Raw genomic sequence first — 13,719 nt, 5'->3', positions numbered from 1 at the left:
ACACGCATCAAAATTATAAGGCAATTGCTCATACTTATAGCCTGGTATTGCTGTTTGCATGGAGCAAGGTATTGCTGCCAGTGTAGACAGATTATTGTTTTTCCTCGACTAATACTATACCCTTGGAATGTATTGATGAATTCTTTTTCCTCTTATCATATTTAACTTTTGGGTTTGATAGTCCCTTTTGTAGGATCTACACTTTAAAAGTTAAATTTGGCATATTGATGAGGTCGTCCCTTTTTTCCATTTTACTTTCTTTCTCATAATTCACTGTGTCATGCAGAACTCTAGTAATGAGAATCTGTTTCCAAGTTTTCAGTTGGCATTATCCTCAAGGACCGTTTCACTTGCAGAAGGAGCTAGGCCTTAAGTATGAAACTCTTTACAAATAATTGTCTTTACTGTACATTTCTTGAGTTGCCAAAAGATTTTGTGGCTATATTGTGGCCATACTGCATGATTCTCAAATTGCATTACAGAATTGTCTTCCATTCACAGTTCACATCGCCATGAAATTTGGAAATTCTAGCAAAGTCTGCAAGCTGTCTTGCTTTCATAGGCAAGGTTGATAGATTTAGTAATGAGGATCTGAATATAGTGCTTAAGCTGAAAAGTTGTTGTTTCATCTACCATGAATAATTTAATCTGACATTTGTCTCAAAGCTGTGCAACTTTCTAGTTGACGAAGCTTCACTTCTTGGCAGCGCCACTGCAACCATCACGACGGAGATCCCTCCCTTACTTTATCCATGTGTATGATTATCCTCTCTTCAAAAACATACAACATCCCCGCTCCTGTTCTTTCTGTGAAAACTTCACTAGTAGATAAAACGGTAGGTGATAAACGATGTTAGACCTTGTTTGCTTTAGTTTATTTTTCAGAAAAAGCACCATGAAGGTTTAGTAATGCACAAGGTTTAATTCTGAATCAAAGAAAATGTATCAGGTCGGTCCATTTTACAATTGATTGGTGATTCCAATTTACAGGCTGATAAGCCTGTGGTGGTCTAGTGGATCATGTTAGAACTGTTTATGGTCAAACGAAGACACTGAAGATGCTTTGAAGTACCTATCAGCAATAGAAAGGACAGAGAGCCAATCTAAAGAATCAATTGCTACCTTGATAGTGAAATTTGTTGCGAGATCATCAGATGTGACCTTCATTTTCGTTATCTTACTTCAATGCTGTAGTTTGGCTTCCAGTGGGACAACAATAGTGACTTTTGAGATCCTTTTGCAGGAAGATTCATCTGGTATAAAACAGCAGTTGCTTAAAGAGTTCACGCCTTCTGATGGGTTCCCATCGGCAGCTCAGTTATTCACAGAATCTTGTCATGGAGTGACTACCTTCTCTGCTTTTTCCTTTTTTCCCATTCGTTTTCTTCATTAAACTTCACCCACTACATAACATTATAAATGTGCAGTTTGAGCCTTCATTAATCACAACGGACAACGATGTTTCACCCATTGCATTTGGAAATCAAACAGATCCTTTTACATTGGCGGAGGAAACTCCAAATCTCCTAGGCGTTGATGAGCTTTTAGATTCTGTAAGTTAGCCTTGTCATCGGTAAATTGCCATTGTCTTTTTTGAAATAGGGTCATCCTATTCTCATGGACAAATGCAAGAATGACCATTGGCATCGTTACTTCAACTGAATCAATTCTGACAAACAAGATCGTATATGCAGGTTTCAAATAAGACGCCTCAAGTGGGAAGGTCATCAGTCTCAACCCCAAGTAACATGCCATATAACGAAATGGCGGGCAACTGTGAGGCTCTTCTGATGGGAAAGCATCAGAAGATGTCTGTTTCCATGAGTTCCCAGGCCTACCAGAGTTCAGTTTCCATTTCTGCTCCAGATTACATGAATGCAACTTATAACAGGACGCCTTCTTCCCCTAATGAGCCGGTTTCCTTTCAGGTACTTCCTTGCATAACAAGCATGTGCATGCCTGCATCGCATAAGCGCATGTTATCTCAAATTGTCTGCCAACCGAACGCAGGGTGGAAATGAATTGTCTAATGAAGACAACGGTGCTGTTTTGCAAATCCAATCTGCTAATTCTCATTCAATGCCTTTACCAACTGACCATCAGCAGCAGCCACACTTCTTCCGGCTACCACCATCAAACCCATATGATCATTTCCTAAAGGCTGCTGGTTGTTGAGTGTTGACGCCATGCCACTGTGATTGAATCATCAGTTTCAAAAATGAGGATGAACATATAAATGTCAAAACCATCGTCATCAACTTACTAATTTCTTCCCATCTTTCATTCTTTGAAGTGGAATTTTTCCTCGTACAGAAATCAAAACAGCCGCAGTACAATTGCCTATCATATACGCGGCTGTACATTGATTTTTTCTCCCTTTTTTCATGCTTCAGTCATCAGCTGGCAGCTGCAGTCCACCTTTTAGTGCTTGTAGAGAGATAGTATTTTGGTTAGAAGTGGAGTTAGTGAAGTTTAAGCAGGAAAATTTTCAATTTCATGTTTTGTTTGTAATTGTACGCGGAGCCATCTAATTTGACCTGTCCGAACGTCTGTGTTTTGGCCATTTTACAAAATACAAACTTAATAGTACAACGTCCATTTGCTAAAAGCCATTTAAAAATTACATTGCATGGACCAACGCTCGCATGTACACCAAATGATGATTATGACTCCGAATATTTTTTTCATTTAAACAACATAATATTCATTTTATTTTTGTTTGGAATAAACAAAACACTAATGATTATGACTCTTAACCCATTGAATAGAAAATAAAACCATTTTTCATTTTTCCTTTTCAATCTTAAATATCTTAGAGCTTTTAAATATGACAATTTCACAGCGGACCCATCCGCGACTGGATACCACGCGTTAATGAGGGCGTCTTCAGCTGTGTATAACAATATTTGTTTTAATTAAAAAATAATAATAATAATAATTAATTAATTAGCCTCCAAACCAAACATGTCCCTTCGCACTTCTCGTAGTTTTCTCCTTGAGTCTCTCTAAACGATTAATTATCACTGTCTAGAAGCTTCTCCGTGTATTACAAAACGTAACTGACTTCACTTCAATCCTCGCTCTTATCAAAGTTGATTCATTTTCAGTTTAGTCTCAATGGAGGAAGTCGACGAGGAGCCGAAAAGTCAAGCACCTGGTGAATTTCTCAACTTGATCTTCAAATTAAATGTTAAAAAGATTCAATTTTTGGAGTTTTTTTCTCTCACTTAAGTGTTTTACTGCAACACCCAGATGAGACTACTTTTTTATCTTTTAAGTTCCCAGATGCAGAATTGTGTAATGTAAATTGCTTCTTTAGCTGGCGCTGTTTACGGGCAAACTTTTGGTACTATGTTGCAGGGGAAGTTGGTGAAAGCGAAATAGTTACTGAGGATGCTGCATTCGTGCGCGGTGAGCCTCCTCAAGATGGCGATGGGCCTCCAAAAGTAGATTCAGAAGTAGAAGTTCTTCATGACAAAGTTACGAAGCAGATCATTAAGGAAGGTCATGGCCAAAAGCCCTCCAAATATTCAACATGCTTCTGTGAGTATCTATGCTTCCATCTATTGCTATGTTTTAAATTATTCAATAGCCCTTTAATTAAGATATTAGCATCATCGTTTGATCACAATCATGATTTATCGACATTTATAATTATCATGTAGTTGCATTCATTCAATTCTGTGTATGCATCTGAGTAATTTTGTACCTGCGACAGTGCACTACAGGGCATGGGCGGAAAGCACCCGGCACAAGTTTGATGATACATGGCTTGAACAACAACCGCTTGAAATGGTTTTAGGAAAAGGTATTTACCTCCATGATTATTTTTTAAAATATTTGTTGTGTTTTGTAAAGGCCTTCATTTTTTTTTTTTCAGTTAGTTTTTGTCTGTCTGGGCTCTGGACATTATGTTTATCTGAGTCAATGGGCTGCATTGATGAAGCCGGTGGTTGAATTTACAATATTCATAAATTCAATTCTTGTGTGATGTTGATTGCATATGGAATCATTAAAAGCATGCATAGTCAATCTTACTAGATGCACGATTTGAAACCGGAGAATGCACTTATTCAAGTCAGGGATCTTATTGGGGAATACACTATTATACATGTATGAGTATCAAAACCGTTCTATGGAGAAATCAAGTATTTTTTTTCATTTAAAACTTTTTTTATTGGACATTTTATGGAATATTGATAGTTTTAATTCTGCGACAGAGAAAAAAGAGACGACTGGCTTGGCTATTGGGGTGTCCAGCATGAAGGCTGGTGAACATGCACTGTTACATGTGGGCTGGGAATTGGGTTATGGGAAAGAAGGAAGCTTTTCTTTCCCAAATGTGCCTCCCATGGCAGACTTAGTATATGAGGTTGTGCTCATTGGCTTTGATGAAACCAAAGAAGTAAGTTGTTCTGAATGGCTTTTTTTCCCAGAAATTGACAGGGGGTGATCTATGTAGGTTGCTAATTACACGTATCTGTACATTTCGTATAGGGGAAAGCTCGTAGTGACATGACTGTGGAAGAAAGGATTGGTGCAGCAGACCGAAGAAAGATGGATGGAAATGCCTTATTTAAGGAGGAAAAACTGGAAGAGGCCATGCAACAGTATGAAATGGTTACATTCTTTCATATTCCTGAGTATTTTGTTCCGGCATCTTATTTCTACAGATTCCCCCCCCCCCCCTCTCCTTAAAGTTTTTAAGGGCTATTGTTTCTGTAGGCCATAGCTTATATGGGCGACGACTTCATGTTCCAGTTGTTTGGGAAGTACCGGGATATGGCTTTGGCTGTTAAGAATCCATGCCATCTTAACATGGCAGCATGTCTATTAAAGCTCAAACGTTATGAAGAAGCCATCGGGCAATGCAGCCTTGTAAGTAAATGATTTGAGACCTCTTAGGTGATATTCTAATAGTCTTTTTAATTTTAGAATTTTCCGAGCCACTTATGTTGAAAAATGAAAGGCAGAGGCCTGAAATTTTTTTGTTTGATTTTTTGGTGCTAAACAAAATATTATTATAACTGGAAGGAACAATTAGTAAAGAAGCATGCACAGCTAGTTGACTAATGAATCCACAGACCAGACTCTTTGGGGAGCATAGTAAACCAGCAAAGGCCTACTAAATCAAGGCTTGAAATAAACATAACTGAAGCTGACTTAACAAATTGATGGGAGTAATGATGTGTCTTCAAAGTCGTTGGTGCTTGCTTCATAATTTTAGGGTCAAGTTGATTCTTGGTAAGATTGGGGGAAGTGTGTTTGTGTTCCTTTGGGGTATTTGGGAATCAAATCTGATTGTCTTATTTTGCTACATTTGTCTGTGCTGCTTTCAGCTAATTCGACTTCACCATATTGAGTTGTCCAGAAAATGATATCATTGTCTGTGGCTCCAACATTTCGGCATTATCCTGCCATCTCTCTCTTTCATAGACAAACTCAGACAGTCAAACTCATTTATGTTAAACCCTATGCACATTGAACTTCACCCTCTCTGGGATTGCATGATGGACTTGCAGGTATTGGGAGAGGATGAAAATAATGTGAAGGCCCTTTTCAGACGAGGAAAGGCCAGGGCAGAACTTGGGCAAACAGATGCTGCCCGGGAAGACTTTCTAAAGGCGGGTAAATTTGCACCTGAAGACAAATCAATTGCACGGGAGCTTCGTTTGCTCGCTGAACATGAAAAAGCTGTATACAAGAAGCAAAAGGAGATCTATAAAGGAATTTTTGGACCAAGGCCAGAGCCTAAACAGGAAAACAATTGGTTAATTATCTTTTGGCAATGGCTGGTATCATTAGTCCTCAGACTCTTCAAACGCAAGAGAGTGAAAGCTGAATGATGTGAGGTCTGGTCAGCCAAATGTGACATAAATATTGACGTACCATGTCAGTGATCTGGATAAATTCAGTAGACTCGACTAATGTTACATTTTGTTTTTTGTTTTTTGGAACTCATAATGCACATGGATATATTTGTGGAGCTTGACCGGATTCCCCATATCCATATAAATACTGGTTTTTTTTGGTATATTGATTGGATTCCTCATATCCATATAAATGCCGGTTTCATATAAAAAATTGAGTTTGGAGCAAGAAAATTTTATGCCCAGTAACAGCAGTTTATGAAGCAGCAGCACTAATTTAGTTCATCGAATTGCAACTGAGACTCTGAGAGTGAAAACTTGTGTTGTTTTATGGAAGCAATTCCTGAAACTTAGTTTATCGAATTGCAACTGAGACTCTGAGAGTGAAAACTTGTGTTATTTTATTGAAGCAATTCCTGAAACTTAGTTCGTTCAAATTCTTCATGATGCATGCATGTAGCTGGATTAGAAATTGAACTGGATGTGAACGCTTTCGGAATTCTTTCTGTTAACCCGAATGCACATAAATTTTTGAAACAATTTTAATCCTGTTGCTACAATTTTGCAGCTATTTAGCTATTTTATTGGGTTTATACTTGCTGTTTTGTTGTTTTGTAGGGGGAAAGGAAAGGCTAGCCGGAGAACCAAGGCAGGGATCGCCCGCTCGGCAATGCTACCTTGGGAAGAGACAAACACTATAACAATTGAAACTCATATTTGAAAAGGTTTTTTTCGATGTATGAACAAGATTTCTATAGAAGAGTTGGTGAACATTGTTGTTCAACTGCTTTTTTCAATTCTTTAAAATCGCAAGAATTAAATTTCTAATTTTAAGAAGGAAGAGAAAATCGCAATAATTAAAGAAAAATTTTTTAGTTATCATGAGTTAAAAAATAAGATTACAATATAATATTTAATTTCAGCAATTTAATTTTATTAATGACACGTTAATGAATCCTTAAAAGCCTAAAAAGATTAGCAAAGAAATGATTAGGAAAGGATTCGAACCTAATAAATAAAGCAAAGGGTTTTCTCTTCTAAGGAAAGTTTTATGTACATAATTTCATTTAGCATTTAGACTAGAGTTTGGTAAAAACAATATTAAAGCTGAAAAAAAAAAGGATAAAAATAATATAAAAATATAATCATATCCAATCTTTATCATAGGATTCATGATAAACAACATAACATAGACTGTTCGAACTAGGAAGCAAAAGAATCTACACAAATTCTCAGATTCTGAAAAGAATCTACCATGATTGTTTGGGCATGGCCATCCACGCAAAGTAAGCACAGACAAACATTTGAGATATGTATACATAAACGGCAAATGATAAGCTCATCAACACCAAATCTTTCCAGTCACCCTTCTGCTGTGGACTCAAATTCTCCTTTAAATTCTTCCCAAACTTCTCGGCTCCACTGAAAAGTTGTGAAAAAAGCTGCATGCTGTTTCTTTTTTCTTCTTTCTCTCTCTTTGTCCTCGATGTATCAACCGGTTCAGGGCTTTGACTAGCTAGAAGGACAACAAGTCTTGGACAGTTTTTGCTCTTCAGCTCTGAATGATGATTTGAAGTTTTTTTGGTAAGAAAAGAATGACCAAATGATAAAGCAGCCATCGAGAGGCAAAACAAAAGCTTTTACAAAATGATGAACTTATAAAAATGGTTTGTTTTGTTTAGACCACATCATGGTGTAAATCAATCTCTCTCGTCTCGAAGGCAATACAACGCAAGAGGAAATATCTTGTATGAATTTAATAGCTACTAGTGAGGCAGGGAATGGATAAGAGCCCAAATTTGGGTGCTTGTAATTAAGCCATGCTGGACATATAGCCAAAAAATATGGTCCCAAAAAAATTACTATGATACAAATTTGTGCATAAGCTTTGTTTGTATAAACATGTGTGAAATATTAATATTTTCACCACATATTCCAAGTAATTTATTTATTTTTATTTTACAAAAATGTGGCGCATTTGACAATAATATTAACCGTGATTTGTACAAAACAAAGTTTGCACAAAATTTTAATACATTTTATGCGTGCTGCAAAAATTGTATAAAAAAAATAAAGAAAGAAATAAGTCTGCATTTAATAGCTCCGTTTCAAACTCAATAAGAGTAAGAAGTTCTAATAAAAGGAGAATTTTATTTTTTAAATTTCATAACTGGAAAAAAAATCATTTGATTTATAAAAAAAATCTTCATTTTCCCAATTTATTAAGAAAAAACAGAGTGCTAGTGAGTTTAAATTTTGGATTCGGGAATTAGAATTAAGAATCAGAATCAAACTCATACTTATTTGCTAAAATATAATAAGGAATGAGAATCATCCAGCACCCTACTTCAAAAATCAAAATTGAGAATTGAGAAACTCCCTAAAAGTACCCCACTTAAATTTTATTATTACAATTTTATCCTCTATGAAATATTAAAAATTTATATACAAAAAAATAATTGAAAATCACGACAACCCAAAACTCAAAATTTATTTCACCAACAATCGAAGTTGCTTCAGAAGAAATCAAAATATCAATCATCAATCTCATCGCTCAGCACCATCGGAATCACTTTGTCGATTGTTGCTCAACACCGATGGTGTTTTTCACTTGTTGATTTGAAGATGAAGAATAAATGGAAAAGAAGAAGAAAATAAAGAAGAGAAAAATGAAAAAAAAAAATAAACACAAAGAAAAAGAGAAGAAGAAATGAAGCAGGAGAAGTAAAAAAGAGAGAGAACAAATCGGAGAAGAACAAATTAAAAAGAAAAAAGAGAGAAAACGAAAAAAAGGTCAAAAGAGAGAAAAATACTAACAAAAAGACAAAAGAGGAGAAAAATATATTATTATTATTATTATTATTATTATTGTTTTTACTAATTGTTCACAATAATTTTTTTGAATAGTAATAATTATAATTACTATAATAAATAATGGAAATAATGATAATGATATCTAAGAGTATTTTTTTAAATAAAATAAAAACATTAATGAAAATACAATTCATCTTAATTTAAATTTTTTCGGATGAAGATCAAGTGGATAATTTATTCTGATTTTATTCACTTTTAATTATTAATTAACAATGTAACATGAGAACATTACCTTTTTTTTTTCTTTCGAGTGTTGTTTTTTTCTCTTGCGTGAAAATGGAATATTCCTTTTGACTAAAAAATAGAGAGAAAAAGAAAATTCGTAGAAAACTTACACGTGCGGTCAATTTTTGACATGTAATCAGAATTTGCGGACCCCACTTACCAAAATCGAACGGCAATTATAAAAGTAGAGTAGTCAAAGAAATTGTAAACAAGCTGACGTCAAATATCCCATACTGTGATTAGTCATAAAGTCAAACCGGCCTCTCTTTCTTCGGTTATGTCTGCCACGAAGCGCAGATACCAACACGCCGAGATCTGGTGAGAAACTGTAATAAGGAAACGTATTGGGCAAAAGTAGAGATTTTTAATATTTACGAAGAAAAATTATCTTTCAGTATACTCTAAATTTACGTTTTTATTAATAATATTATAATATTTTAAGAATGTATTAATTATCTATATTAAATTGACAAAAATTATCTATCGACCACTAAACCATTAGTTGTTGTTTGAAAGTTAACAGAACTATAGCGGATTGACGATTTTACCTTTAAAATTTATCACTTGTATACTCTTAAAATCTCTTATTATCACTTATATACCCTTAAATCATCACTTGTATTATATGAAAAGATCATATTACCCCTCTAATGTCATTATATTTAAACGGCAACTAACAGTTTGGTAGACGACTGATATACTCTTAACGTGTTGTAGTAAATTTGATAACGGAATAAACTAAAGGTATACGATTGATAATTTTCCTATTTATGCACGTTTCAGTGTAGGCATCTGATTTAGTTCAAAATTAAAGACGGTCGGTCAATGGTGTTAAAGCCTTATCCATGTCGGCCCAACTATGGCTCCGTGAGGAGATGAGAGCAAAAATTGTCATGCCTGTAATTAGGGACATAGTCATAAATTTAATTGGGCTATGACACATTTAAAATATAATATAATTTTAAAAATTTATATTTATTTTAGATTTCATTTGTTTTAATTGATTTTTTAATGAATTTCATTTGATAAAGGCGGTTCTCTTGTTGTCTTTATTAATTTTCATGAAATTATATATAATAGCTAATCAAATTACTTATAATTAGATATTTAAGTTAGGGGCAGTATAAACTTTTTTTAAAATTACATGTGGCACTTTCAGAATTTCACAATTCACCTAGGGCATTTTTATAAATAATAAATAAAATATATTTTTTTAAGATAACCATAAAAAAAAAATTAAAAGCGCCCTCGCTGGTCTTATGTTGGCTACGCCCTTACTAGTAATTTTACTTTTATCTATATATATATAATCATTATCAGGTGCAAACGCCCCCCTTTTTTTTAATGTGGACATACTTTAAAATCATACAATTTTAAAATATTAAAAACTAAAAAGTATTAAAAATTAACACTCTTAAACCTTGCGGTTTTAAAGTGTGTTCGCATAAAAAAAAAAAAAGGACGTTCACACTAGAAAAGAACTATATGTGTGTGTGTGTGTGCGCGCTCGCATTAGGCTAAACATTCTTCTATCCGATGCAAGCTAACACCGCGGTAATCATCAAAAAAATTTTGAAATGCGAATTTTGAATGCAGTCGGAAAAGTAAAATAAATTTTAAAATGAAATAACATGCACTACAGTCCATAGAAATATTACGATAATTTTTCTTGTTTAAAACATGTTAAAATTCACTTCATTGAATCAAGCTACACATTTTACACAACAATACAATAATGAGATAAAAATTAATCTATTATAACAATCAATTGGTTAAGACATTGTATTCTCGTGTTGAAGAAGCGGATGATACTGTCAATCTTGTGCAACGCCAACAGATGTCATGCACATATCCAATTTGAGGTCGAAAGGGCAGTGGCGAAGCTAACACCATATTTTGGGGTGAGCTATTAAATTTATTTTTATTTTTTTATAAGTATTAATAAAGAAAAATTCATATATTATAATTAATTATTATTATTTTCAAAAAGCTAACCTTGGCTGCAACCCTTAGCTTCGCCACTGCTAAAGGACATTTCATCGACTGTTTGATAGCATTCTCTTTTAACAAATTTTTATCCTTAATAAAATTTCACATATACCATTACATATATTACACATACCCAAACTATTATTATTCAATTCAAAAATAAAAATCAGTAAATATATAAGATAATCATTGTTATAATGAGTTTTTAATTTACATTTATAAGTTTTTTGAATAATTATTATATTAAATTACTAGTTTTACCTTCCATATACAAGTCTTATGTTTCATTTTCATAATTTATTTTTAAGTTTACACTTATTGTTCATATTCAAGTTTTATGTTACATTTGTAAATTTTTATTTTGTTCACCAATAATATACCCATTCACCACGCTTATATTAATTTTTTTTAATCCTCCATTTATAAGTCTTATGTTTCATTTCATTTACAATATTTATGTTTTATTCTACACTTAATATTGATTTACAAATTTTATATTATATGTATAAATTTTTGTTTTGTTTAACAATAATATATTAATGTATCACTCTTATGTTGATTTACACAATTTATGTTTTATTTCATATTTAATATTAATTTATAAGTTTTGCATTACATTTGTAAGTTTTTATTTTATTTACTAATAACACAACTAGTTCACTATTCATATGTTAATTTACTTATCTTACCTTCTATTTATATGTTTAATGTTTTATTTACATAATTTATGTTTTATTTACATTTAATGTTGATTACAAATTTTATGTTAAATTTACATGTGTTATACTTCATTTACATCATGTTATTGATGTCGTAAATTTAAATCACGTAATCATAAAATGACCCTATAGTGTAATGTGTGATTTAATTATATTTTGTCAACATTATTGAATTGTGAATAAATTAAATAATATTATACGACAACTTCATCATAACTTTAAGTATCATTTGCTGTAGAATCTAGTTTATATTTTTAAAATTCTACAAAATGTTATCATAGTTTTAAAGAATTGGCTATATGAGACCGAGATGTGGGTGAGCCCAGCTCCATAAATTTGCTTCTTTAACTCATCTTTTGCACTCTCGCCTGGAAACACCCCATATAAAACTTTCATCTGAAAAAAGAAATGAAATTTATAAAGAAAAAAAGAAAAAAAAAAAAAAAAACTCTAAAAACAACACTACCCACTTTGCGTGTCCAAACAAGTCTCTATGTCACCACCAAAGTGTTGACTCTTATTAAACGACAGTTCCACTTTATTTATTAATCGTATTTTGACCACACCTAAACCAAATTCCTACTCCTCCATCTCAACCTCCCCGTCGCCGCTTCATCCCTGCCGTCCGTTCTTTCCTCATCTTGATTCGACGGTAAATTAGCCTCTGCCTTTTTCTCTTTAAAACAACCTAGCTTTTTCTTTGCCATATTCCCATATTTTAGCTGATTTTTTGGGAAATTAAAAGTTACCTACTTGATAATTGATCTTCAAAGGTCTTATTTTTGCAAAAGTTTGCTTTTTTATTTTACCCATTGTTATTTTACTATCAGAAAAAAACCCTAGATGCTGGGTTGCATGTTGTATGTTTATTATGAATTTGGGGGAATAATTAGGGTTTCAAATTTTTACCCAAATCTTGTTTGAATCGTTGTTATTGTTGAAGATTGTTGTGTTACTTCCTTAGAAATGAAGAGATTGAGATCAAGCGACGATCTTGATGAGAAAAACACAAGCAAGGACTCAGCGACCCCTAACCCTAATCGTTCGTCGTCGTCGTCGTCACATCGTAGCTTTTACTACAAGTCAGACAATGTGCGTAAGGGCTTGGTTTCCCCGTCATCATCGTCGAGGTACGATCGTGATCGATCTTTAGACGAAGATAGTCGGATGGTAAGAAAAAGATCGGATCATGATTTTGATTCATTTGATAGCAGAAAAGGTGGGTTTGATAGATATAATAATAGAGATGGTGGTGGTCCTGCTAATGATAGAGCCATTCATAGGTCAGAGAGTTTTTGTGGGCCCAGAAGAGAATTCCCTAAAGGGTTTCGGTCCGAGAGAGACCGTTCGCGGAGAGAGGGGACCGTGTCTTCGTGGCGAAGATTTGGTTGTGGGAGTAAAGAATTTGGAAATGGAAACAAGGAGATTGAAGGGAGTAGTAGAGAGGAGAGAGTTGGCAGTGGGAAGGGATTGAGGGATTTTAAGAAGTCTCCTAGCTGGTCTAGTGGAAGTAAAGAATTTGGAAATGGAAACAAGGAGTTTGAGGGGAGTGGTAGAGAGGAGAGAGGTGGGAGTGGGAAGGGATTGAGGGATCTGATGAAATCTCCCAGCTGGTCTAGGGATTCAGGGAGTGAGCAGTCAAGGGTGAGAGGATTGGTGGATTCGAAGTCCAAGTCAAAATCAAAGTCTAGATCATCGCCAACATGGTCAAAGGACTCTGTGGGGAGCGAGCAAGCGAAGACTGTGGAGGTTGTGAAGAAGACTGAGGAGGTTAAAGTTGAGAGTGGCAGTAGTAGTGAGATGGAGGAAGGTGAGCTTGAGCCTGAAGCTGCGTGTGGGATGGAGGAAGGTCAGCGTGAACCTGATTCAGCTTCTGTAAGGTTTGAAATTGAAAATGGTGCAAAAGAGAGTAATATTGGGGGGGGTTGATAGTGATAGTAAAGAAGTTGAGGATGAAGAAAACATGACAAAGGATGTTGGGAAAGAGGGAAATGAAGAAAATCTAGTGCAAGTGAAGGGAAAATGATGGATTACATGAAACT

At 34.2% G+C, this 13,719-nt stretch overlaps 3 protein-coding genes across 4 annotated transcripts in view; all 3 read left to right on the top strand.

Annotated features, from left to right (window-relative positions):
• The first annotated feature begins 1,362 nt into the window (after positions 1–1,362).
• Positions 1,363–2,175, top strand: LOC112099214. The gene is made up of 3 exons (XM_024186350.1): positions 1,363–1,553; positions 1,695–1,928; positions 2,011–2,175. Exons 2-3 carry the CDS (start codon positions 1,749–1,751, stop codon positions 2,173–2,175), a joined length of 345 nt encoding a protein of 114 aa, XP_024042118.1. The 5' UTR covers positions 1,363–1,553; positions 1,695–1,748.
• Positions 2,176–2,964: 789 nt separating this feature from the next.
• Positions 2,965–6,034, top strand: LOC18044356 (peptidyl-prolyl cis-trans isomerase FKBP42). Of its 2 annotated transcripts, none has more exons than XM_006439023.2 (7): positions 2,965–3,157; positions 3,361–3,543; positions 3,719–3,808; positions 4,221–4,405; positions 4,498–4,620; positions 4,726–4,878; positions 5,523–6,034. In XM_006439023.2, the coding sequence occupies exons 1-7, from the start codon at positions 3,118–3,120 to the stop codon at positions 5,844–5,846; spliced, it is 1,098 nt and encodes a 365-aa protein (XP_006439086.1). In that variant the 5' UTR covers positions 2,965–3,117; the 3' UTR covers positions 5,847–6,034. The 2 variants fall into 2 exon arrangements, with proteins under 2 accessions (XP_006439086.1, XP_024042444.1); XM_024186676.1 differs by lacking the exon at positions 5,523–6,034 and adding an exon at positions 5,340–5,516.
• Positions 6,035–12,133: 6,099 nt separating this feature from the next.
• LOC18044353 (protein OBERON 4) overlaps positions 12,134–13,719 on the top strand; it is a 4,845-nt gene continuing 3,259 nt past the window's right edge. The window contains 4 exon segments of the mRNA XM_006439017.2: positions 12,134–12,329; positions 12,642–13,594; positions 13,596–13,696; positions 13,698–13,718. Of these exon segments, the coding sequence (XP_006439080.2) occupies positions 12,644–13,594; positions 13,596–13,696; positions 13,698–13,718 (1,073 nt within the window). The 5' untranslated portion in view covers positions 12,134–12,329; positions 12,642–12,643.

Source organism: Citrus clementina, unplaced genomic scaffold (assembly GCF_000493195.1).
Source record: "Citrus clementina cultivar Clemenules unplaced genomic scaffold, Citrus_clementina_v1.0 scaffold_4, whole genome shotgun sequence".
Classification (NCBI taxonomy): domain Eukaryota; kingdom Viridiplantae; phylum Streptophyta; class Magnoliopsida; order Sapindales; family Rutaceae; genus Citrus; species Citrus x clementina.
The sequence above is the reverse complement of the archived record's forward strand: the minus strand, read 5'-3'. Positions and strand labels throughout refer to the sequence as shown.

Bases quoted from the DNA above. Each gene is read 5' to 3' on its own strand.
- LOC112099214 (XM_024186350.1), top strand. From the start codon at position 1,749: ATGCCATATAACGAAATGGCGGGCAACTGTGAGGCTCTTCTGATGGGA. The intron at 1,929-2,010 runs GTACTTCCTTGC...AACCGAACGCAG, and splicing joins ATGAGCCGGTTTCCTTTCAG to GGTGGAAATGAATTGTCTAA.
- LOC18044356 (XM_006439023.2), top strand. From the start codon at position 3,118: ATGGAGGAAGTCGACGAGGAGCCGAAAAGTCAAGCACCTG. The intron at 3,809-4,220 runs GTATTTACCTCC...ATTCTGCGACAG, and splicing joins TGAAATGGTTTTAGGAAAAG to AGAAAAAAGAGACGACTGGC. The intron at 4,406-4,497 runs GTAAGTTGTTCT...CATTTCGTATAG, and splicing joins GCTTTGATGAAACCAAAGAA to GGGAAAGCTCGTAGTGACAT.